Here is a 24,267-nt window from a genome sequence, read left to right on the forward strand (position 1 = left end):
TATACTTTGTTCTTGCCTTTTTTTCTACCAGAGATGATGTAAAAAGAGCTATAGGGCAGCATTTGGTCAACTTCATTAACATTCATCTTCAAGTCCAGGACTGAAAGGTAAGGTCTAACATTTACTTCTCTCTTCATTTAGTTTTACACAGCAGTGAATGCCGCAGGTCATGCTGGAACACCAGGCCAATGTTTATACCTCCTCAGATCATATTATCCAAATGGGAGATCATGCCCGTAGCCTCGAGACATGAGGGATCAGTCTGGTGCACAGTGTTCAAATGTCAGATCTCAGTTAAACACCTCTGCCACTGCGAGTTCTCATCTGGATCAGGACTGCAGAGGTAATCGGTGATGTCTGATCGATTTCAGATAGGGCACTGGGGCTGCAATCAGCTGACAAGCGTGATCTCGGAGGGTAATTGTTGAATTAAAGGGGATCAGCAGGTCTTCTTTGATGTGGAAACTTTTGGAAGGATTGGATTAAGTGACTTAATTTGCTGATATTGTCTTGTAAGGCAGACGGTGCTCATCAGCATCTTTCTCATTTCATCCCCCTCTCCCTCGAGTCCTGAATCCATCAGATTATCTGAAAGACGGGAGGCTGAGATTATGAACTGTCTGTAAAACAGAGTTATTCTCACATGGTTCTGCAGAAGCTGTTTCTCCTGCTGCATGTTTAGCAGATTTCCAATGTGACTAAATCCACTGGTTTACATCAGTAGCCTAAAATTAAAAACATTTTTGTTACTTAATATAAACATTAACTAAAATATATTACAACATTTTTAATGATGGATTGGCACTTAGTCATCTCTGCTGAAAAAGTAAAACTATATGATTCTGACCTACCAAGACTTTTGAAAGATTTCTGGATATTGTTACAGTATATACAATGTAGCCAACATTAAAGGTTTTTTGCATCTAAATATTTTTATATTTTATATTTATATACATTTTTAATATATAAGCATTTGTATTTTTGAAAGAAATTGCTTTTTTATTTTGCCTTTGCTAATTTTAACATTTTGTCCTGTAATTTGAAGTTGAATTAATTTATAACGTTTTAGATTTACATATTATTATTATTTTATTTATTTATTTTTTCTTCTAGTCCTAAAATGAACCATTTATTTGCAGCATTTATTTACCCCCATGGATATGTCTGCTTTTTTTTTTTTTTCCTGAGATAACTATTTTCTTGCAAGAATGAAAAACTCTCTATATTGTATTGCTCCCACTACATCGACCTTTTGTTCCCAAGTGTCAAGTGTCAACACACACTATTACAGTCAGCTTGAGTCTTTCTCTCCAGATGCTCATGTACTGCACCAAAGTAAGTTTGCTGTGTTGACCTGAAACTGCTGCCTGTGTCTTGGATGAAATATAAAGTGATTTCAGTGCGTAAAGGGAGAATAATTTCTCTACTGAGCACTTCTACTGTCTACTTCAGTTCCTCTATTGTAGTCAACATTATCTAGTCTGTCTGAATGCTTCAACTCTCACACATATTCCTCTCAGGGGCTTTTATAATGAGAACCAGACTCAAGGCTTGAAAAGCGCAGATGTTCGCAGTCTTTCTCGGCACCTGTCTGTCTCACTTTGTCATTGTGTGTCTGCTTACTGTATATATTTCTCAGATCAGTTGCTGTGGTACATTACCTGCATGATCAGCCTAATTCAAATACTGCTGTAAAAATGTTTTTAAGAAATCAATATTGTTTTCAGCAAGAATGCTTTGAATTGATCAAACATGACAGTAAAGACTTGTAAAATATTTGAAAAGATTGCTGTTCTCTTGAACTTTCTATTCATCAAAGAAAACATGAGTCACGGTTTCCACAAAAATATTAAGCATGCGCAACTGTTTTCAACCCTGACAATAATCAGAAATGTTTCTTGAGCAGCAAATGTCTAGCAGGGACCCTTTTTATGTTATTATTTGTGTGTTATGGGACAAGAGAGAGGATGCAGTCCCAGATGAACACAAAGAGCAGGTTGCAGTAGCTTCTCATCATTGAATGCATAAAAGAACAGCGCTTTCACTGAACACCTGCAGCACTGCTTGCTCTATAACAGAATGCACGAGGGTCTTTTTTTTGCACTATACACCCTTTCGAAACACCTAAACTCCTCAAAAACTTGTGGTGGTCACGATTTCCTTTACCTAATATCTCCCTATTTCTTTATTTGTTGGATATTTGTCTGATGTAGACCAGGGACGCACAATAAGAAAATGATCTGTGTGTCTAATATAAATAAAGCCTGAGGGTGCCATGTTCATATAAATATATTATCTGATTTTGTGAATCCATGAATAATTCTTGTGGCAGTTAGTTGCTCTTAAATCTTAATGAGTTAAAACCAACAAATACAGTATTATAAAATAAGTGTCATATCTGAAGCAGTTTGTAATATAATTCTCAATTTATGCACCTGTAGGATACATTTTTGTTTGTTTTTGTTTTTAACCTTGAAATGCAAGTTCATTATGATAGCACACTGACTTCTAATAAGGCGAATGGCTTCTGTTTTCATTCCCAAATGCCTGTTTTGGAAGAATGTAAGATTTGTTTTATTATTTTAATGCTTTAAATGATAAAAACAAAACAGTACGACATTATGAAGCCAGGTGAACAACGGAGAGAAGGAAAACATTTATAAAAAGAAGGAGAAGAAAAAAGAAAGAAGTTACAATCACAGACATGCAGGACCTTTATATCACTCAAAGATTTTGAAGATAGAACACAAGTGGACAGTTTTATTTGCCTTTCAATTTGTACTATGTTGAATAGTACAAAAATAGTTTTCCAATTCTTTATAAACCACTGTAAAACAGGGCTTTTTGTTAGAAAAATATAATAAAATAAGCAGATTAATAACACAAGCTTTGTTATTCACATTATCATAATTCAAATATCCCAAAACTACATTTTTATAATATTGCCCGTTCTTTTTATTGTACTTTACAAATCTCAAGTGCTACCACAGACAATAACAGTAACACAATAACAGTGTAACAATTAGAAATAAGTTCTGTAATAATTACAAATAAAATCTTTGGAATAAAATGCGGCCTTGAGTTTATTTTCATCAAAATATCAAGTATGACAATATGAGCTCTGTTGGGTTGTCTAAATAATTTGCGTGTGACTTGTGTATTTTTTCCCAGATGGTTTATTTGTACAGGCCATCATTCATGGCCTTTGCGAGCTGCAGGGCTTGTCTTGGCAGGAGGCTAAAGAGGTGTTCCTCCAGGGCCCCATTTATTACTCAAGGTATGTTTTCAATTTTTGTTTGGATTTTTGTGTTACACAACATTTCTGACAACAGCATTTATCTTTTCTTTTAGTGAAGTTGAGGAATTTGACAGAAGAATTGCTCGAGAAATGAAAAATCTCCCCAACAATTTAATTTTATTTGATGTTGTTTATTTTTATTTTAACCTGTGCTGACCAGCTGGCCCCCATCTTCACACAGATCTTCAACAGATCACTGGAGCTGTGTGAAGTCCCCTCATGCTTCAAACACTCCGCCATCATCCCCGTCCCAAAGAAACCCAAAATTACTGGACTTAACAACTACTGACCTGTGGCTCTAACGTCTGTGGCCATGAAATCATCTAAAGGACATCACTGGACCCTTACTGGACCCCCTGCAGTTTGCCTACAGAGCAAACAGGTCTGTGGATGATGCAGTCAATATGGGACTGCACTTCATCCTGCAGCATCTGGACAGACCAGGGACTTATGTGAGGATCCTGTTTGTGGACGTCAGCGCCGCTTTTAACACCATCATCACGGACACCCTTCAGAATAAACTGACTCAGTTCTCCGTCCCAACCTCTGTGGATCACCAGCTTCCTGACAGACAAACAGCAGCTAGTAAAACTTGGTAACAGAAACAGTTTCTTCCCTCAGGCAATCCATCTCATGAACACTTGACAATAAACGTGGAACACACAACTCTATTATTTATTCACCACACTTGCTTACTTTTTTATCAAATTTTTTCATTTCTAATTCGCACATATCAGACCTGTACACCATAGTTGTCTATATTATATATTGTGTTTTTGCTGCTTTGTACATTGCCTATTTGTATAATTCTTTATTATCTGTGTCCTGTTGCTGTCTTTCTGTTGCACTGTGGAGCTTCTGTCACTAAAACAAATTCCACGTATGTGTAAACATACTTGGCCAATAAAGCTCATTCTGATGTTATTTAATATGTAATATATACATTATTAACCCAATTATTTTTTTTCACCATTTTTCTCTGCATTGTTTACAGGTCAATGACATGTAGGACCTCATGAAAAAGAATACAAAAATAAAGTTTGGTGTGAGAAAATGACTCCGAGCACTATAATTTATTGTATGTAAATATAGAATTAATGTTCATCCCATAACTCAATTCTAAAGAATGTGATAAATCCTTAATAATTAGGAAAATAATAAATGACTATGAAAATATTTAAGTAACTGAACAATTTTGATTTAAAAAATACAATTAACAAAAATAAACCAGACTTAATGCATTAAATCATAACCTAGTATGTGTAATATTTTATATAATAATGCATTCAGTCATAGCGTAATATTTTATAGTAGACAAATTGTGTAAATTGCAATTTATCAGCAATTGAATTCAGGTTAGGTAATCTTATCTAATCAGGTTAGATAATCTTCCAAACAGCAGGAGGCACTGTCTGAAAAAATGATAGTTCTGGGAGTGCTGGTCTGATCCTGCAGGTCTGAGTGTGCAGTTAGGCCTCCGGGCCTGCAGCCAACCATAAAATTGGGTTTTTATTAGTAAATTTACACTTATGAATGTAAAATTTGGTCAACAGAATAAGTAAATTAATTAAGTACTGTTCCTCTTGGTCAGGATAGTCAGTAAAGCCAAAAAGTACATTTTCCCATAAGAGTGAAAAAGGTTTTAAACACTGAATATTCTCACTAATAAACGTTTGGACCTTACACCACAGTGTAACTGAGTTTGTAGGCTACAGTGCCAAAATAAGTGCAAGGCAGTTTCCTCATATTCATTACAAAAAGTACAATTTACATTTATTCCTTTTTTAAATTTTTGTAAATAATGATTTGCTGGATACAATCTTTGAATAAGTTTATAAGAAACTTCTTTAACCTTATTTCTAAGATGATATTTTTATATGATGAAAAACATATTTTACCAAGATAAGATTTAACATAAAAAGACACTGAACCGGGAGAATGGTCTTTATCAATACCTCTAAATAGCATTTGTGTACCAGAAGGGATTGAACCAAAAACCATTACAAATTATTTTTGAGTGACTGGTATTTTATAAGAAGAAAGGAATTCATCATAAGAAAAGAGTGTTCCTTCTTTATTATATAACTGACTAACCAATTTAATATCGTTGTCAAACCAGTTCTTTAAAAAAAGAGATTTGTGTTTATAAAGAATGTTTCTGTTATTCCAGATGAAATAGTGATGTGGAGAAAAATTGTGCTTATATATTAATGGCCAAGATAGCTTAGCTGGAATTTGATCTATATTATAATTACACAACAAAACAAAACTAAGACCACCAATATTTGAAAAAGCATAGTGAGGGATAAAATTCTAGGCAGAAGTGGGGTTTTTTAAGTGATGCTTAATCCAATTAATCTTAAAGGTATGGTTCATTGTGGTGAAATCTAAGAAATTAAGGCCACCATGCTCATATGCATTCATAATTACAGTCTTTTTTAACATAGTGTGTTCGATTGTTCCATAAGACATCAAATAGCATTTTATCAATATGTTTACTAGTAAGGTTATCAAGATACAAAGATAAGGAGGCATATGTTAGTCGGGCTATACCTTCAGCCTTCCTAAGGAGAACTCTTCCCTTTAAGGAGAGATCTCTTTGAAGCCAGACGTTTAATTTTTTTTGGTTTTATCTATTATGGGGTTAGAATTCAGAGAACATCTTTTCAGCTGGTCTTTAACAATAATGATACCCAAGTATGTAACACTATCCTTGACAGGAATGTTACTAATACTTGTTAAATCACAGTCTTTAACAGCCATTAGCTCACACTTACTGATATTGAGATAGAGACCAGAGGCACTAGAAAACTTATTAATAACATTAACTGCAATTGGAATTTGGTCACTATTTACAAAAAAAGGGTTGTATCATCGGCTAACTGGATTATAATACTTTTTCTATTTGCAATTGAGATACCTTTAAGAATACTTCTTTTTAACATGCATAGATAATAACTGGGTTACAAGCAGGAAAAGATACGGAGAAATAGGACAACCCTGTCTAATACCTCTTTTTAAATCAAATCTAGAGGTAGTTCCATGTTTGAGTTTGATTGAGCAATTTGCATTATTATACAGGGTTTCAACAGCTGCACAAAAAAACTCACCACACCCAAAAACCTTTAAAGAAGAAAATAAAAAATTATGCTCCACAGTGTCAAAAGCTATGCCAAAATCTAAAAATAAAACTATTTTCATCAATCAAGTATGAATAATCTAATGTATCTAAAACCAACCTTACATTATTCGAAATGTGCCTGTTTTTCATAAAACCCTGACAGAGTTTAATCTATAATATATTCTAATACATACTTAATCCTACAGCTTCATAATGTTGTGAATAGTATCAGTTAGAGCGGATTGCTTTACAGCAGCAACAAATGCACGTGTTACAGCAGCAACAAATGCACGTGTAAAGCTGTAACAAATGCACGTGTTACAGCAGCAACAAATGCACGTGTAAAGCTGTAACAAATGCACGTTACAGCAGCAACAAATGCACGTGTAAAGCTGTAACAAATGCACGTGTTACAGCAGCAACAAATGCATGTGTAAAGCTGTAACAAATGCACGTGCTACAGCAGCAACAAATGCATGTGTAAAGCTGTAACAAATGCACGTGTTACAGCAGCAACAAATGCACGTGTAAAGCTGTAACAAATGCACATGTTACAGCAGCAACAAATGCACGTGTAATTACACTGTAATTACGACAGTGAATTCCACTCACTGTACTGCAGGGGGCGCCAAAGGTGCAAAACTACATACAAAAAGTAACTAATTAATGATAATATACCATTTTAGCATAAGAAAGTGACTGTATGTACAATACTCCGCATTTATATAAGAGAGCAGGAGCTATTTCTGTGCCATAGCCTACTGTTTTATAGACTGTGACATATAATATCTGACATATATACTGTGTGCATGCTGACAAAGCGCTGTGGAATTTCATGAGGAAGCTGTCACACAATATATTCAGCAATATTCAATATAAATTCAGCAACATGGTTGGTTTTATGATGCCGACGATCAAAGCCAGTATAAAGCCCTCAAAGTGCAGAATCTTCTGCTGGCCCCCGTCTTTTGTCTCTGCATGCAAATGACTTTGATTAAATCCAAACAAACCAGACAATATTCTGGGGACCCATCTGAGCTCAACTCAATTAATAAATCAGCTAGTATGTACTAGGTACACTTTGCACCCTGCATCTTATTCTCCCTGTTTATCGTGTCTACATATGCGCAGCGATGACTCTAAAAGCCTCAATTTTTGACTGAATAAATTATGAACGGGGATTTGGCTTTAGAGGCAAGATGTCTGTATAATTCATTGCATTCGAGCTTCACAAGCATGATGGATACGTTGTGTTTTCTTTTTCCAATCATGCCAGAGGTCCGATTTCCCCGGGGAGGGAGAAAGATGACAATAAATATGATAAATACTGGGATGCTACAGATATTACTTGCTTCGTGTTCCGGTTTATAACAAAACAATAGTGCATGTTGAAATCCATTAGTATATGGTGAGACAGGGCTTTGCAATTATCACTTATTTATTCATGAGACTCATTATGCTGTCTTTAATTAAAAGACATTTATCAATGTTTCTCTGAGCCAGCCTGATAGCTGATAGTATAACAGCACAGATATCTCATATGCCAAGTGCAATGCCAAACAGCAAGTTTAGTACTCATAAGAAACAGTTGAGTGTCTGATTATTAAGAAAATATGTTGAAATATCTGAAATTATACATCTTTAAAGATGTATATAATTTCAGAGTCATTATCTGTTAATTCATATACAATAAAACATATACATTTGTAACACCCACACTTGATAATTACAAATGTACTGTGATAAATGTAACATTGAATGACTAAACTCTAAGATGAATGATTATATTTTGTACAAACTAATGTTAGTCATCACAAAACACCCTAAAGCACTAGATGCATTAAGAAAATGAAAGACAAACTTTAATAGAGACTATGTAAACACACTAAGAAAAGGAAAACATGTTGTTTAATAAATGCAGTTAAACTGATAATAAATCTGATATTTTTTATAAGACTACGAAATAAGTAAAAAAACAAGAAAAAATTGAAGTAGATACATGTTCTTAATAATGTGTGTTATTATTGGTTAAAAATAAAACTGTTACTCTAAAACCAATAAGAAATTTGCTTAAATTAAATGTAAGCTTTACCTTGAAATAGTTACACATACTGTCCGTTACTTAATTCAATTGTCACATGAAAATTGAATGGCAAATTACTGATCCTTCTCATGCGTGGACCAGAAAATATTGCCACTAGTGCCCTTGTCTGGTTTTGACAGACTGAAATGTGGCCCAGTCCTTGTTCTGTTTGTGTGGATGATAAATCAAAGACTCTCGTTTAACATTCTGCAGCTCTTAAAATCTGAAGGTTCCGTTACCACAGCAACTACAGCATCCCAGGTGCAATCCTTCTGATGAAACTCAGAGCACCTGTACCAAACATTAGTTTGCAGTTTCACAATTCCCTCATGATACACACAAACCATGAACGAAGTGGGCGTCAGGGAGATGCACAACATTCTGTCCGATTCCAAAGGAGAGTGTTTATTCAATTATGTAGCCTACGATCATTTACAGTAGGCATTAATCAGATAGGATCAACAATTAACTGAATGAATGAATAATATTGCACTGCAGGATCTTGCAGGAAATTAATGACTTTTTTTTTTTCGTTGTAACTAAATACACAAGATCATGTATGACTGGAAGGTCACAGATACGATTTATAAAACAACAAGTGACAAAATATATACACATGGCTGAAAGGCGATAAGCTGAATATGAATCAAAAAATAAATAAATGCACCATCATAGCCATGCCATACATAGGCTAGAAAAAATTTCAGTAAAGTGGGCGTGGTTGGGTCTCATTAAGGTTTCACATCGGTGGTGACGTAATCAACCCACGAACTCACGAGCTCAGACCCTGCGTGTCCCACCGCGAGCTCAAAACAGACGCAGCGCGCTCCGAGCTGCAGCACGAGGAACAGAGCTCATCTCTACTGCACGAGACTGCAAAGACAAGAGCATTCCGGATAACACCAAGAGCAGAAAACATCTGTGGTGTGTGCATCATGAAGTTTGCGGCTTTAGTCTGCTTGGTCGTTTTCTTCGCTGCAGGTAAGTGATATAATCTTATTGGGCACAAATAATCATAAAATAAATCATTTCAGCACCATGGTCAGCGACAAGTCAGTTTGCTGCGGAACAAATAGTAGACCACGACGGGAATATTCTTTAAGCGGGTTTTGCACGGGCAAAACGTATGGATATAATTGGTTATATCAAGATGAATAAGCTTTTGCATTGTGATTTGCACAAACATAATTCAAGTCTTTTACTATCCCAGATGGAAAGTCCATGCCAGTTGAGCAGGACAGCCGAAGAGGGGACCTGGTATGCTGTAGCTTCTGTCTCTAAGAGAAAACAAACAAACAATGCATTTATTGTTTTACTCCTTTTGGTTAAAGTATGTACTTTAATTTCAGCTTACCCAGTGTTTAGTTCACATCCTTTCAAAGGCGCTGTATAAGACCAATGATACTCCACTGCATCCAGAATGCAAAAACATCCTTACACCAGGTACGTTACTTTGTACTGTTCATACTGTGTTGCTTCATTGTGTTAATGAGGAGAACATTTGATTTATTAGTAGACGCACTCAAATGGAGAATTCTTATCCAGGTTATTCTTGCACAACTCTGTTTGATCTTACATCTAAAACCATTAAATGTATCATTTGGGCATATAACTTGAGAACAGTCAGCCTACATTATCGTCACAGTTTCTAACCTCAGTACATCATGCTTGGTGAATGAGACAGTTATGGGTCAGTGGTTTCACTCTAAGACTGTGGACTAATTGGATGTATTCATGCAATGGAGTGAAAATAATTTACAAATCATTTGCATGAGTGTTTGTGCCCATTTTAATCTCTCCCTGAATTTAGGATCAGGTCATTCCTCAGTTGTGAAAAAGAAGGAAGACACGCTAGAACCAGCTCAAGAGGAGCTTAAAAAGCCAAGAGGAGAGTCTAAAGTCAAGGAGGAACTCATTGAGGATCTTCTTAAAGCTAACAAACAGGAGGAGCTGGATGACGAACGTAGCCAGGAAGAGTTCCCAAGTTTTATGAAAAGAAGAATGAAAGAAAAACGTGACGAACTGGATGATGAACGAAGCCAGGAAGAGTTCCCAAGTTTTATGAAAAGAAGAATGAAAGAAAAACGTGACGAACTGGATGATGAACGGAGCCAGGAAGAGTTCCCAAGTTTTATGAAAAGAAGAATGAAAGAAAAACGTGATGAACTGGATAACGAACGGAGCCAGGAAGAGTTCCCAAGTTTTATGAAAAGAAGAATGAAAGAAAAACGTGACGAACTGGATAACGAACGAAGCCAGGAGGAGTTCCCAAGTTTTATGAAAAGAATGAAAGAAAAACGTGATGAACTGGATGATGAACGAAGCCAGGAGGAGTTCCCAAGTTTTATGAAAAGAATGAAAGAAAAACGTGATGAACTGGATGATGAACGGAGCCAGGAGGAGTTCCCAAGTTTTATGAAAAGAATGAAAGAAAAACGTGACGAACTGGATGATGAACGAAGCCAGGAAGAGTTCCCAAGTTTCTATAAAAGAGGCAACAAGCATAAAAGAGAAGATCCAGATGATGAAAGAAGCCAAGAGGAATTTCCCCAGAAAAGACATTTTTCCATCCTTTACAAGCGTGATAATCCTGATGAGGAACGCAGCCAGGAAGAATTTCCTCATTATGAATATAAAAGGAGTCATCATCTGACCAGCAGAGAAAAACGTGAAGAACTGGACTATGATAGAAGCCAAGAAGATTTCCCAAGTTATACACACAAAAGAAACCACGGGGCTTTTGGAGAAGAGGAGGATGAGGAGAGTGAGGAAAGAGAGAAGCGGATCTGGAAGCCATCACATAGATACCACCACAAGAAAAAGCACCACAAACGCAGTGAGAATGAGGATTTTGAAGAACCAGACTATGACAGAAGTCAAGAAGACTTCCCAAGCTACACCCACAAAAGAAGTCATGGGGATGGTGGCCACTACAAACCAAACAAAGACCTGCTGAATGAGAAACTTAACGAGGACTTAAACTCTCGGGAAGAGAGGTCTGAAGAATCAGAAGAGGTAGATGAGGATATTGCAAAGCGATACTGGAAACCCACCCATAGATATCACCATAAGAAGCTTCATCACAAGCGTGGTGACTCCACAGAGCTCGAGGATGAAGATGAACCCATCACAGAGAAGATTCACAGTCTCCATGACTCAACAAACAATGCCCTCAAGCGCCATTCACCTGAAGAAGAGATTGTCCATGAGCTTAATGAAAAGAGGCATCCCTTAACCAGCCAAAAGGAGGAAGATGAGCTCAAGAAAGGACACCAGAGTTCTGCAGAGGAAAATCAGGACAGGGAGGCTGCGTTGAGGTACCTAACAAAAAAGAAGAATGAGTTAGAGGAACGTCTACTTAACAAAGGTGACGTCTATGAGAAGCGTTCCCCATGGATTTACAGAGGATACTACCATCCAGCCTGGTACAAGAGAGGCCATAAGGTAGATGAAAGTACTGACCAGCACCCCTTCCATAAACGAGAGGACTTTGCCGAGACTCTGCGGTACAAAAGAGGCCTACTTACTCAGGAGGAGACACCTGAGGAGGAAAAGGGTGTCCCCCAACAGAAGCTTCTCACACCAGAGGAGGTATAGTCTGATCTGCCCAAGTGACAGTACATTTATTTATTTATTTAGTCATTTAGCAGACACTGTTATCCAAAGCGACTTACAAATGAGGACATAATAAGCAATCAAAACCAACAAAAGAGCAACAACGTGCAAGTGCTATTACAAGTCTTGGTTAGCCTAACGCAGTACTGATAATTATTATTATTATAATTTTTTTTTAAAATAAAAAGACAGCTAAAATAAAATTAGAATAGAGAGTGCTAGAGTTAGAGGGTCAAGTAAAGATGGAACAGATGAGTTTTTAGCCGTTTCTTGAAGATGGGTAAGGATTCGGCTACTCGGATTGAGTTGTGCAGGTCATTCCACCAGATGGGAACAGTTAATGAAAAAGTCTGTGAAAGTGTTTTTGTGTATCTTTGGGATGGCACAATAATGCGTCGTTCACTTGAAGAACGCAAGCTTCTAGAGGTCATATAAGTCTGAAGTAATGAATTTAGGTAAAGGAGTGCAGAGCCAGTGGTGGTTCTGTAGGCAAACATTAATGCCTTGAATTTAATGCGAGCAGCTATTGGTAGCCAGTGCAAATTGATGAACAGAGGCGTGACGTGCGTTCTTTTCGGCTCATTAAACATTAATCTTGCAGCGGCATTTTGGATTAATTGTAGAGGTTTAATAGAATTGGCTGGAAGACCTGCCAAGAGAGCATTGCAATTATCAAGTCTGGACAGAACAAGAGCCTGAACAAGGAGTTATGTTGCATGTTCCGAGAGAAAGGGCCTGATCTTCTTAATATTGTATAATGCAAATCTGCAGGACCGGGCAGTTTTAGCAATGTGGTCTGAGAAATTCAGCTTATCATCAATCACAACTCCAAGGTTTCTGGTTTATTTATTACCACGGTATCGTCTCCTGAGAGTTACCAGAGGTTACAAGTCTTTCTTAAAGTTAATTCTTAATGGATTACCACTTGTTAGATCTGAAATAAGACCTTTAACCGCTAGGCCAATGGTTCCCAACCCTGTTCTTGAAGGCCCCTTAACAATAGACAATAGCAAAAATTGTATCTTAAGGGGTACAACAGCATTTAATTGGGGTGCATATTACTATTTTAAGGTATTAATATGTACATTTTAGGGTAGATGTAGTAAGGTTACTGCCCCAATGACAAGTTGTTGTACCCCTAAGATAATTTTTTTTGCACATTTTGTGTGACAGTACACACATTTTTGGTGTCTCCCTATTCTGATTCAACTCAAAAACTTGTTTGTGGAGATGGCAAGTCCTGGAATGTGCGTGTCAAATAAGAGATATCCAAAATGTGCACTGTTGGGGAAACTTTGGGAATGGTGTGTGGACCAATGCACTAGGTCTTCAAACCTGCTCCTGGAGAGCTGTCCTGGACAGCTTATTTGTAACCTGCTACAACACACCTACCTGTGATTATCAAACAATCCTCAGGTGTCTTTGATTAGGGCTGGATCTAAACTCTGCAGGAAAGTGGGACTCCAGGAACAGGGTTGAAGACCTCTGCACAAGGCTTCAAAACCCCAATTTAACAAATGGCCCCACTGAGCCTACATGCTATATTACAAATTGGAATAAAAATATATTCACTGGCCTAAGTCATCAGTGAATACACGAATAAGACACGTCAGTGAATAAGACCTCCTTGCTTCATGGAGCTCTTGAAAACGAGGCCAGATTTTCCACTTGAAGTAGCTTATCTGTATCTCTGCTTGCTAGACTTCAACATGGATAACTTGCATGACTAAGAAAGGATGTGGGTAGACTGTAACTCCTTACATGCAACTCTAGCTGCACCAAAAAGTGGCAATAACATTCCAACATCAATGTCTCTCCAATGACTAAAGCAAAATGTTGTGCTACTATTATGCTAAGAGCATCATTCGTCAACATGACAGGGATATTTTATAACTAAAGGCACTTCCCTATAACTTTCCTACTGGAAACGTGGATATAGGATATTTCATTGACTAGAGCAACAAAATTTCTTTCATTCATAAAGAAACAACTTTTTTGGCAGATTGCAATGATTGCATACACAGACAAAACAACTCCAGGGACTGATTAAAGCAATAGTTTTTAAGCATCACTTAAAAGAGTTATGAAACATAAGTACTGCATTTAATACTTGATCTTTTCTTTCAGTTAAAACTTGAGAAACTGGCCTCTGTGGATCACCAGATGAAAGGGACAACTTAACCATTCCTAGAACCATCTGAGACATTTTCTTGCGCTGCCCGATTTGATTTTCCATCAGCTTTGTGTGTACTTTGGCTGCTTTAGATGAACGCATTACTATATGTCGTACCTGATTACAACTGCATTAGAATTTTATTGGTGTTTAATGTGCGAGTCTGAGAAACAAAACGGCCTATAAAAGGCAAAATAAGCTTGATAATGCCATGTGAATCATTTCTCTCTTTATTACATCCTAAAAAAACAAAACAAAATGCCCATGTACTATTGACTGCAAATTTGAATGCATTTAAGAGCATGCTACTTTATAACTGTGAAAAATGCAGTATGTTTAAAAATTGCTGTTGTTCTTTATGACTTTCCATAGAATCTCTGCATTGTTTACATTTAATAAAATGTGTAATTACGGGACCAAAGCTGATGAATGTGGTTCATTGTGCCTATTGAAAATGATTAAAAACATATAATTGTTTACTTGGGCAATGATGCATTTTGAGACCAAAACCTGGTTATTCGCCAAGTGCAGAGGATGCCGAAAAAGAAGCACATGATTTTCGTCCTCCACATCTTGCTAAAAAATTAAAAATAAATAAAGATGAGAACATTGATGTAACTCTTAAATGCAAATCTTGTCAAAAAGAAAGAAAAACACAGCAGATAACAGACTTTGAATAATAAAGTCGTGCAACTAGTACAGAGAATAAAGCACTGCCTGCATGTGTGAGTCCAACATTGATTTGGTTTATTCTCACTTAAATAAGTTAAACTAAACTAATTGCCTAGGCAGAGCTGTGTATGATGAACTAATCTCCTCCAGTTTCAGCCTCTTGGCAACAGGCTCCTCTGATTTGTGCTGATTCCTAGCTTTGGCAGCGTCTGCAGCGACCGTGGTTCCGGACAGGAGATACCCTCCGCCTCCACTCATGAGCAGCACTGGACGAGTCCGGTTGGGCAACACCTGAAACAATGATACAGAAGTGAATAAGTCAAAGCCTTCTAGGGGTGGGTGGTATGACCAAAATCTTATTTCACAGCACGAGTCATATTATATAACAGTGATTATATGACAATGTATCTGTTTTTCCTGGAAATACAACAAAAAAGGTTTACACATAACTGTGCCAACGCAAATTTTAGCATAACAGAGCAAATAAAAATACATTTTTATTTTTTGTATTTTGTTGTTAGTTAAAAAAAAAAAAAAAAAAAGTTTTATGCTCCCCAAGGCTGCATTTATTTGAACAAAAATACAGTAATATTGTGAACTATTATTACAATTTAAAATAACTGTTTTCTATTTAATACATTTTAAAATGTAGTATGTAATGTATTTGTGTGATACAAAGCTGAATACAAAGCTGTTGTGTGCTGCAATTTTGTGAAATGAGTCATACAGTTTTTTCAGGATTAATATAAAAGCTCAAAAGAGCAACATTTATTTATCATCAAATTATTTTCATCAAATTAATGCATGCTTGATGAATAAAAGCATTAACTTCTACAAAAAAAACAACAGAGTACTTGAACAGTAGTGTAAATAAAAAGAATAGCAGCAAATCAAAGTCTGGCATTAGATCAAAAACACCTTTGGGGGAGAAAAAAAAAAAAAAAAAAAAAAAAAAACTGTATGGGATGTAGTAAAGAATTACCTGGTAATGCCTGAGCCAGGAATCTGTTAATCTGAGACTGATCGCTCCTCCTTGTTCCCTGAGTTTTGTGTAGCACTCAATCAGCGGCTGTCCAAAAGAAATCAGACAGTAAATATTGCAGAAAGCAGTTATTAAAACACTTGAATATACAAATCTTTTTAAAGCGATGCCACCCCATAATTTATGGTACTTTTTAGGCTTTCTGGGAACTTGACAACAACTGGCATTTTGACACATTGCTAAATAACATGTTTGGATGAACTGCCTCTCCGTTTTACCTCTCTGTACTGGCAGTACACTACGAACGGTCGTGATGGTGCTACAAACTTGAGCAGACCCATTAACACAGCACAGGGTTGGAAGCGACTAGCAATCACCAACCTGAAACAAATAAATATTTCAATCAGCTTCCCCATATTAATTAGGTAAATCACTGGAAGACTGCATACAAAACTGCTTAAAAATCAATACAAAATATGACAAGACCCATCAATATAACCATACATTACTTATATGAACAGTCAGTCCCATGAAATCATATTCAAAATGTCCACTTAATCGTGTTATGGACTACCATAGAGAGATTTGAAATAATTTTTTAATTTTAATGCATTTAGGGCTGAACAATAGAGTAAAAAAATATTTTTGCTATATAACAGAAAGCACATTTATTTATTTATTTTGACATCACAAAACATACCCATCTGCATTTCTGCCCTCTAATAGAGCAGCAGCTGAAGCTAACCTCTTCCTCTTTTCCTCCATCTTCACCTTTTTCTCTTGAGCCTGTAAGGTTAGAAAGACCAATCAAATATGAATTTGAAATTTTTGAAAAAAATCTTAAAAGACACCTTTTCCACCCTGAGTAGTTAAAGTTTCCCACTAACAATGTTCAAAAGTGTATATATACAGGCATCAAACAAGAAGTCTGTTTTTGCTTGTTTTGTTTTCTTCACACATCTCCTTTCACACATTTCACCTCATGCTGCTCTTCTTTTAAACTACTGCCTCCCTGGAAACGAAGTAGACTTTTGAAAACACTCAAATCTCAAAAAAGTCAACATTTGGTTACAGAATAATAAATTTAAAAAAAAAGACTTTTTTTTTTTAAGTTTGTGTTCATTAAGTTTGCTTAAATTATATATATATATATATATATATATATATATATATATATATATATATATATATATATATATATATATATATATGTGATGGGAAAATATGCATGCAAAAATCATGTGAAAAACCTTACCCTCTGTTCTCGCAATCTTTCTCTCTCTGCTCTCCTCATTTCTCCTTGCGGGTCGACGCTGACCTCCATGCTCTGAGGTTCTGAGTTCTTCTCCTCAGACACACCTAAGGTTTCCTGAGAGGACTCGGCTCGTCCGTTCCCGCTGCCAGTGGCCTGAGAGTCTGCATCCTTCTCTGACAGATCCAGGTTTCCCGCCAACAGAGCGTTAACTTTGCATAAAGGGAACTCATGCAGCGTCTCGTGGAATTGTGAAGGAAAGCCGAAGCTCTCCATGCCAGCTCTCGTCGGGCCTCCACAGGGATACATCTGAATCACTGAGCCATAACCTGACAAACAGAAACATCTGGATCATCAGTACAGTGTAATAGTGGTTGACTAATACAAGTTTTTCAAACATTTGATTGTCCCCACTGACTTACAAATTTATTTATTTTCATACTATGGAGGTCACCAACCGTTTGGTTACCCATATACTTCAAAATATCTTTTCATGTTAAACAGAAGAAAGAAACTCATACAGGTTTGGAGCAACTTGAGGGTGAGATGACAGAATTAAAATTTTTGCCTGAACTTTCTCTTTTAGTGAAGTGTGATTACCTCCCATTCTCTCCATCACCGAGCCCAACACAAGTCCAGCACAGGTCTCAAAAACAATGATTTTACTGCCAGCATGGATGTTCCCCAGAGACAAAATCTGAGCCAACGTGTCGTACCGCAGGTGACTAAAACAGAGCAAAAACATTCACAATACAGTATATGCAGACATTTAAATGCACTAGAACAGTCTTTCCCAAACTGGAAAAATAATTCATTTTAAAATAAAAAAGCAAAATAAAACACTTTTCTTTTTTTTGAAGAAATATTACATATTTACTGGCATGTGACTGACCATTAACCAACATCAGAGAGGTACAGTGCTGTTAATGCTAACTAAGACATAATTATACAATTCAAAATTGTTGTAATTAATTGAAATAAAGCTGAAATAATACATAAATTAAAAATATATAAATAGAAATGTTGCCTTGGCAACTGACTGAATTAAAAAGTCGAAGTATGACTAAAATAGAAATAAAACTAAATTAAAGATACAAAAAAAGTAAGTGACAAAAGCACGACAAACTAAAACAAGCAAAAATTAAACAATTTTTTTTTTTTTAAATATGAATACATACAATATACTGTAAAGAAATAATGTATATAAATAAAACGACAAAAAAAAAAAAACACTAGAGAAAGGTGACAATGCAAAAATGTTTAGAACTATATTAAAATATTAACCTAAAATCTTCAGTCAAAGGGATTCAGAAGACAAACAAGTTTGATATTGAGTCCTTAAAAGAATACTTTGCTCAATAATAAATGATGTAATTATATCAGGTAACTCATGGGTTCTCAAATGGCATGCGGATGAGTAAATGATTAAAATATTGCTTTAAGTTCACATACCATATTTTCCCTGGTTCTCTGCCGTGGTACATCATGGCAAGGAGTCGAGTTGATGGTTTCAGGATTTTTATGTCACTCTCGTACCTGTACACATAAAGGCAAAGAACTTGTTAACAGTGATATTGACAAAATATGAATTAAAAATGGTTTGAACTCACTTTTTCTTTTTCTTCTTGATATATTTCTCTTGAGCAAATTCAGTTTTGTCCTTGAATGTTGTACTGTTGTCTATGAGCTGCTGGACAATCTCCTTAAACACACATGAATGGACATGTGAGCAAAATTTATTTGGAACCACATACGAACAGCAAAAAACCTTCATGAATAGCAGCACAAATAGTTTGGCCTGCTGTCGAGTGCTGTTGCTTTTTTATACTTTATTACAGGTACATCTCAAAAAAATTGAATATCGTGAAAAAGTCTAAACGTTTTTTGTTTTAATTTTGATGATTAGAGCTTACAGCTCATGAAAGTCAAACATCTGTATCTCAAAATATTAGAATATTTACATTTGAGTTTCAATTAATGACCATCCATACAGTACAAATTCCGGGTATCTCTTGTTCTTTGAAACCACAATAATGGGGTTAACCACAAAAACAAAAATTTTCCAGCAGGACTTGGTACCTGCCCACACTGCCAAAGGTACCAAAAGCTGGTTCAATGTCCATGGTGTTACTGTGCTTGATTGGCCAGCAAACTCTCCTGACCTGAACCCCATAGAGAATCTATGAGGTATTGTCAAGAGGAAGATGAGAGACACCAGACCCAACAATGCAGATGACCTGAAGGCCGCTATCAAAGCAACCTGAGCTTCCATTACACCTGAGCAGTGCCACAGGCTGATTTCCTCCATGACACGCCGCATTGATGCAGTAATTCATGCAAAAGGAGGCCCTACCAAGTATTGAGTGCATAGAAATTAACATACTTTTCAGAAGCCTGGCATTTCTGTTTAAAATATCCTTTTTTTATTGATCTTACGTAATATAATATATGGGTTTCACTCTCTGAAATGAGTGACAAAAAATATTGACCTTTTTCATGATATTCAAATTTTTTGAGATGTACCTGTATGGTATGTACCTGGATCTTGATCTAAGATGGCGCCGCAGATGGCAGCAATTGTGCGTTGCTCTTCAGTGTTTGTACTGTTTTTGTTTGTTTTTCCTGTTTTTTGTTACTCAAATACGATCCGTTTTACCAGGGATGACCTGCTGAACATTCGGCAGAACACACCACAAAATCTTTTACTGGATTTTGACTATTCGGACATTTTGCTGGACATTGTAGTTGGTGGAGCCGTAGCTCTGGTCAAACGCTTCAGGAGGCGCAGGGGGGGGAAGCGAGCCGGCGCGTTCGTGAAGCTTCGTCAGCGCGGATTTCGAATGCTGTTGCCTAGCATCCATCTGACGAATCTCCGCTCTCTACCCAACAAATGGATAAACTCCTTCTGCTCTCCCGGACAAACAAGGATTTTTCTAACAGCGTGTTACATCTGCCTAATTTCCAGCTGATCAGAGCAGATCGGGATGCGGAATCAACGGGGAAATCACACGGCGGCGGGACGTGCTTTTACATCAATGAGAGGTGGTGTACAGATGTAACTGTGTTAAAGAAGATGTGCTGTTCAGATCTAGAAACGCTCTTCATTAACTGCAAGCCGTTCTATTCGTCGCAGGAGTTCTGCTCATTCATTCTCGTGAGTGTCTACATTCCACCGCAAGCTCACGTGAACACAGCTCTACAGAAACTCAATGATATGATCACAGAGACTGAGCAACAACAACCGGACTCTGTTTTAATCATTCTCTGGGACTTTAATAAAGCAAATCTCTCCCGTGAACTGCCAAAATACAGACAGCACATCCCATGGCCCACCAGAGACAGTAATATACTGGATCATTGTTACACAACAATAAAGGACGCATATCACGCTGTTCCACGAGCAGCTTTAGGACTCTCTGATCACTGTTTGGTTCATCTTATTCCGTCCTACAGGCAGACACTTAAATCTGTAAAACCTGTATTAAGATCCGTTAAAAGATGGACTAATGAAACAGAGCGGGATTTACAAGCCTGTTTCGACCTCACTGATTGGTCTGTTTTTGAACTGCTGCCATCGATCTGGACGAGCTCACAGAGACTGTAACATCATATATCAGTTTCTGTGAGGATATGTGCATTCCTACCAGGACTCATCTATTCTACAACAATGACAAACCATGGTTCACTGCAAAACCCAGACAGCTCCGTCAGGCCAAAGAAGATGCTTCCAGAAAGGGGGATAAAGTCTTATATAAACAGGCCAAATACACACTGGAAAAGAAGATCAGAGTGGCAAAGAGGAATTATTCTGACAAGCTAAGGAACAAATTTTCTTCCAGTGATCCTGCTTCAGTGTGGATAGGTATGAAAGATATCACCAGTTACAAGACACCATCCCCCTGCGCTCTGGAGAATCAACAATTAGCAGACAATTTGAATGTCTTTTACTGTAGGTTCAAAAGATCACCCCACACCCTCCCTAAACACCTCTCCACACAACCATTAACACCTCCAGCAACCCTCCTCTCCCCCACACCTAAAATTCAAATCAGTGAAGGAGACAGATGCCAGGTCTTCAGAAAGAACAAAAGAAGGAAAGCACCAGGCCCAGACGGTGTGTCACCGGCCTGCCTAAAAACCTGTGCTGATCAGCTTGCCCCCATCTTCAAACAGATCTTCAACAGATCACTGGAGCTGTGTGAAGTCCCCTCATGCTTCAAACGCTCCACCATCATCCCCATCCCGAAGAAACACAAAATTACTGGACTTAATGACTACAGACCTGTGGCCCTAACGTCTGTAGCCATGAAATCATTCGAAAGACTGGTTTTGGCTTATCTGAAGGACATCACTTGTCCCTTACTGGACACCCTGCAGTTTGCCTACAGAGCAAACAGGTCTGTGGATGATGCAGTCAATATGGGACTGCACTTCATCCTGCAGCATCTGGACAGACCAGGGACTTATGTGAGGATCCTGTTTGTGGACTTCAGCTCAGGTTTTAACACCATCATCACGGACACCCTTCAGAATAAACTAACTCAGGTCTCCGTCCCAACCTCTGTCTGTCAGTGGATCACCAGCTTCCTGACAAACAGGCAGCAGTTAGTAAAGCTTGGCAAATTCACATCCAGCACTCGAAACATCAGCACTGTAGCTCCTCAGGGCTGCGTACTCTCCCCACTGCTCTTCTCCCTCTGCACCAACGACTGCACATCTAAAGACCCCTCTGTCAAGCTCCTGAAGTTTGCAGACGACACTGATCGGACTCATCTAGGACGGTGACGAGTTAAGGAGCTGGCTGTCTGGTGCAGTCTTAACAACCTGGAGCTCAACACGCTCAAAACTGTGGAGATGATTGTGGACTTCAGGAGAAACCCCCCTGCTCTCCTCCCACTCACCATCAAGAACAGCACTGTGACTGCAGTGGAGTCATTCAGATTCCTGGGCAGCACCATCTCTCAGGACCTGAAGTGGGATATTCACATTGACTCTATTGTCAAAAAGGCCCAGCAGAGGATGTACTTTCTTCACCAGCTGAGGAAACTCAACCTGCCACAGGAGCTGCTGAAACTGTTCTACTCCACCATCATTGAATCCATCCTCTGCACTTCTATAACTGTCTGGTTCAGCTCAGCTACCAAATCTGACCTCAGAAGACTACGGAGGGTAGTCCGGACTGCTGAGCGAATCATTGGTACAACCCTCCCCACTCTCCAAGAGCTGTACTCATCCAGAGTGAGCAAAAGGGCTGGTAAAATCCCTCTGGACCCCTCACATCCAGCACACTCCCTCTTTGGACTGCTGCCGTCTGGTCGACACTACAGAGCTCTGAGCACCAGAACGACAAGACACTGGAACAGTTTCTTCCCTCAGGCAAGCCATCTCATGAACACTCAACAATAAAACTCAGAACACACAACTCTATTATTTATTCAACACACTTGCTTACTTTTTTATTCATCTAATTATTATTTTTTTCGATTTCAAATTTGTACTTATACACACATAATTGTCTATATTATATATTGTGTTTTTGCTGTTTTGTACATTGCCTATTTGTATTTTATTCTTTATTATCTATTATTCTATTGCTGTCTTTCTGTTGCACTGTGGAGCTTCTGTCATTACAACAAATCCCTCGTATGTGTAAACATACCTGGCCAATAAAGCTCATTCTTCTACTATGTCTTTCCATTCAATACAATAAACATTTATTTTATAGGGACACCATTTTTTCCCTCCGGTATTTCTTCCTATTCTCTTTTAAGAGAAGCTCATAGTGAAAAGACACAATATTTGACCAGTGATCAATTAAATGGCAAAAATCCCATAGACATGCATATTAAAAGAGTGGCTTTAGTCACATTTTGAGACCAGAAAATACAAACTCTTGTTTAGAAATTTTAGAGTTAACATGCATGCCTAGAAATTTAACTCATGTACATACCTGGCCTTTTAACCCTTGCTCTTTCAGTGTTTCAATATCATCTCTGGTCAGTTTCTGAGATCTGCCATCATCCACTATGTGTCTATTATCCTGGCCTGCTTCCTTAGAATCTGTGACAGGAGAAATAGAAACAATCTCATCTAGTCACAGAGAAAAGAAATCAAACCACAGATAACAGCATAAATCCACAGCATCATTACCCATGGAGTCTCCTGAGTGTTTTGCTGCCTTAAGTTTGAGTGAACCGCCGGCTTCGATTTCAAACATGGTCCCGTACAGCTGCCCGACCGCATTGTCCAAGAAGAACCACTGCTTCTCAAAGACCACTTTCCTGAGAGACCAAAAACACAAAATGTCAAAAAGCAAACGATGCAAGAACTTAACAGGAGTGAAATGTGAATATTAGACTGCACTCTATGAATTGTCACATTCAACATTAGATTATTAATGATTACTCCTAACATTAATGATTTTTTTTTTTACATTGTTTGCCTTTAAAAATATACAGTGGGTTCCAAAGATCTAAGACTGCTAGTTAAAATGCAATGAAATGTTTTAGGCCAATACATTATTTTTTGTCATAACAATTTGAGCCAAAAAAAAAAGAAAAAAAAAGGAGTTTAAAAATTGACATTAAGACACAGAAACAGTGCAGAATGCAATACATGTCTTAAATCAAACTCTTCAAAGCAATAAAACCTTTTATGCACATTACGCATTCTGACTCCCAGACTTTTAATGTGGTCTGAAATCACATTTAGTTTAAGTTTTATTTGGTTAACTCACTTTTTATTTTCGATCTGCACTGATTTGAAGACATCTCCTCTCTTCAGCACTACATAGTCTCCGTAACTGATTCTGATCTCTGCATCACTGTCATTTACACACTCCGCCATTTACTGCGATCAGCGTGGATAAAGATCGACCGGAGGATGTTTGGAAACTAGTTTACACTTTAACTAACCCGACTCAAAAGTGGTCATGTCTATAAACACATCAGCAATTTCCCACAAACGCTGCTTCTTTCCACACGTGTGTTCTGTCACTTCCTGTTCCGAAAGACCAGTTAATCGAGCGCTGATTACCAGAGCCACAGCCAGTCAGGAAGACTAACAAATCAC

At 37.5% G+C, this 24,267-nt stretch overlaps 2 protein-coding genes across 2 annotated transcripts; one reads left to right on the plus strand and one right to left on the minus strand.

Annotated features, from left to right (window-relative positions):
* Nucleotides 1–249: 249 nt before the first annotated feature.
* Nucleotides 250–14,705, plus strand: LOC306880400 (uncharacterized protein; the record flags this gene model as incomplete). Its single annotated transcript, XM_079433889.1, has 7 exons — nucleotides 250–343; nucleotides 3,172–3,277; nucleotides 9,239–9,483; nucleotides 9,713–9,759; nucleotides 9,852–9,945; nucleotides 10,313–12,093; nucleotides 14,245–14,705. 7 exons carry the CDS (start codon nucleotides 250–252, stop codon nucleotides 14,296–14,298), a joined length of 2,421 nt encoding a protein of 806 aa, XP_079290015.1. The 3' UTR covers nucleotides 14,299–14,705.
* On the minus strand, nucleotides 14,500–24,210 carry LOC306880157 (tRNA (adenine(58)-N(1))-methyltransferase non-catalytic subunit TRM6-like). The gene is made up of 11 exons (XM_079433487.1): nucleotides 23,933–24,210; nucleotides 23,347–23,477; nucleotides 23,147–23,256; nucleotides 18,807–18,898; nucleotides 18,649–18,732; nucleotides 17,797–17,921; nucleotides 17,200–17,525; nucleotides 16,645–16,730; nucleotides 16,223–16,325; nucleotides 15,945–16,031; nucleotides 14,500–15,253 (listed from the first exon to the last, which is right to left on the minus strand). Exons 1-11 carry the CDS (start codon nucleotides 24,040–24,042, stop codon nucleotides 15,062–15,064), a joined length of 1,446 nt encoding a protein of 481 aa, XP_079289613.1. The 5' UTR covers nucleotides 24,043–24,210; the 3' UTR covers nucleotides 14,500–15,061.
* Between the last annotated feature and the right edge of the window lie 57 nt (nucleotides 24,211–24,267).

Source organism: Barbus barbus (assembly GCF_936440315.1).
Source record: "Barbus barbus genome assembly, chromosome: 14".
Taxonomy (NCBI): domain Eukaryota; kingdom Metazoa; phylum Chordata; class Actinopteri; order Cypriniformes; family Cyprinidae; genus Barbus; species Barbus barbus.

Coding starts and splice junctions, on each gene's coding strand:
- LOC306880157 (XM_079433487.1), bottom strand. CDS start 24,042: ATGGCGGAGTGTGTAAATGACAGTGATGCAGAGATCAGAATCAGTTAC. Junction 18,899..23,146: donor AGCAAGGGTTAAAAGGCCAG/GTATGTACATGA, acceptor TGTGTGTTTAAG/GAGATTGTCCAGCAGCTCAT. Junction 16,326..16,644: donor GAGGGCAGAAATGCAGATGG/GTATGTTTTGTG, acceptor TATTTGTTTCAG/GTTGGTGATTGCTAGTCGCT.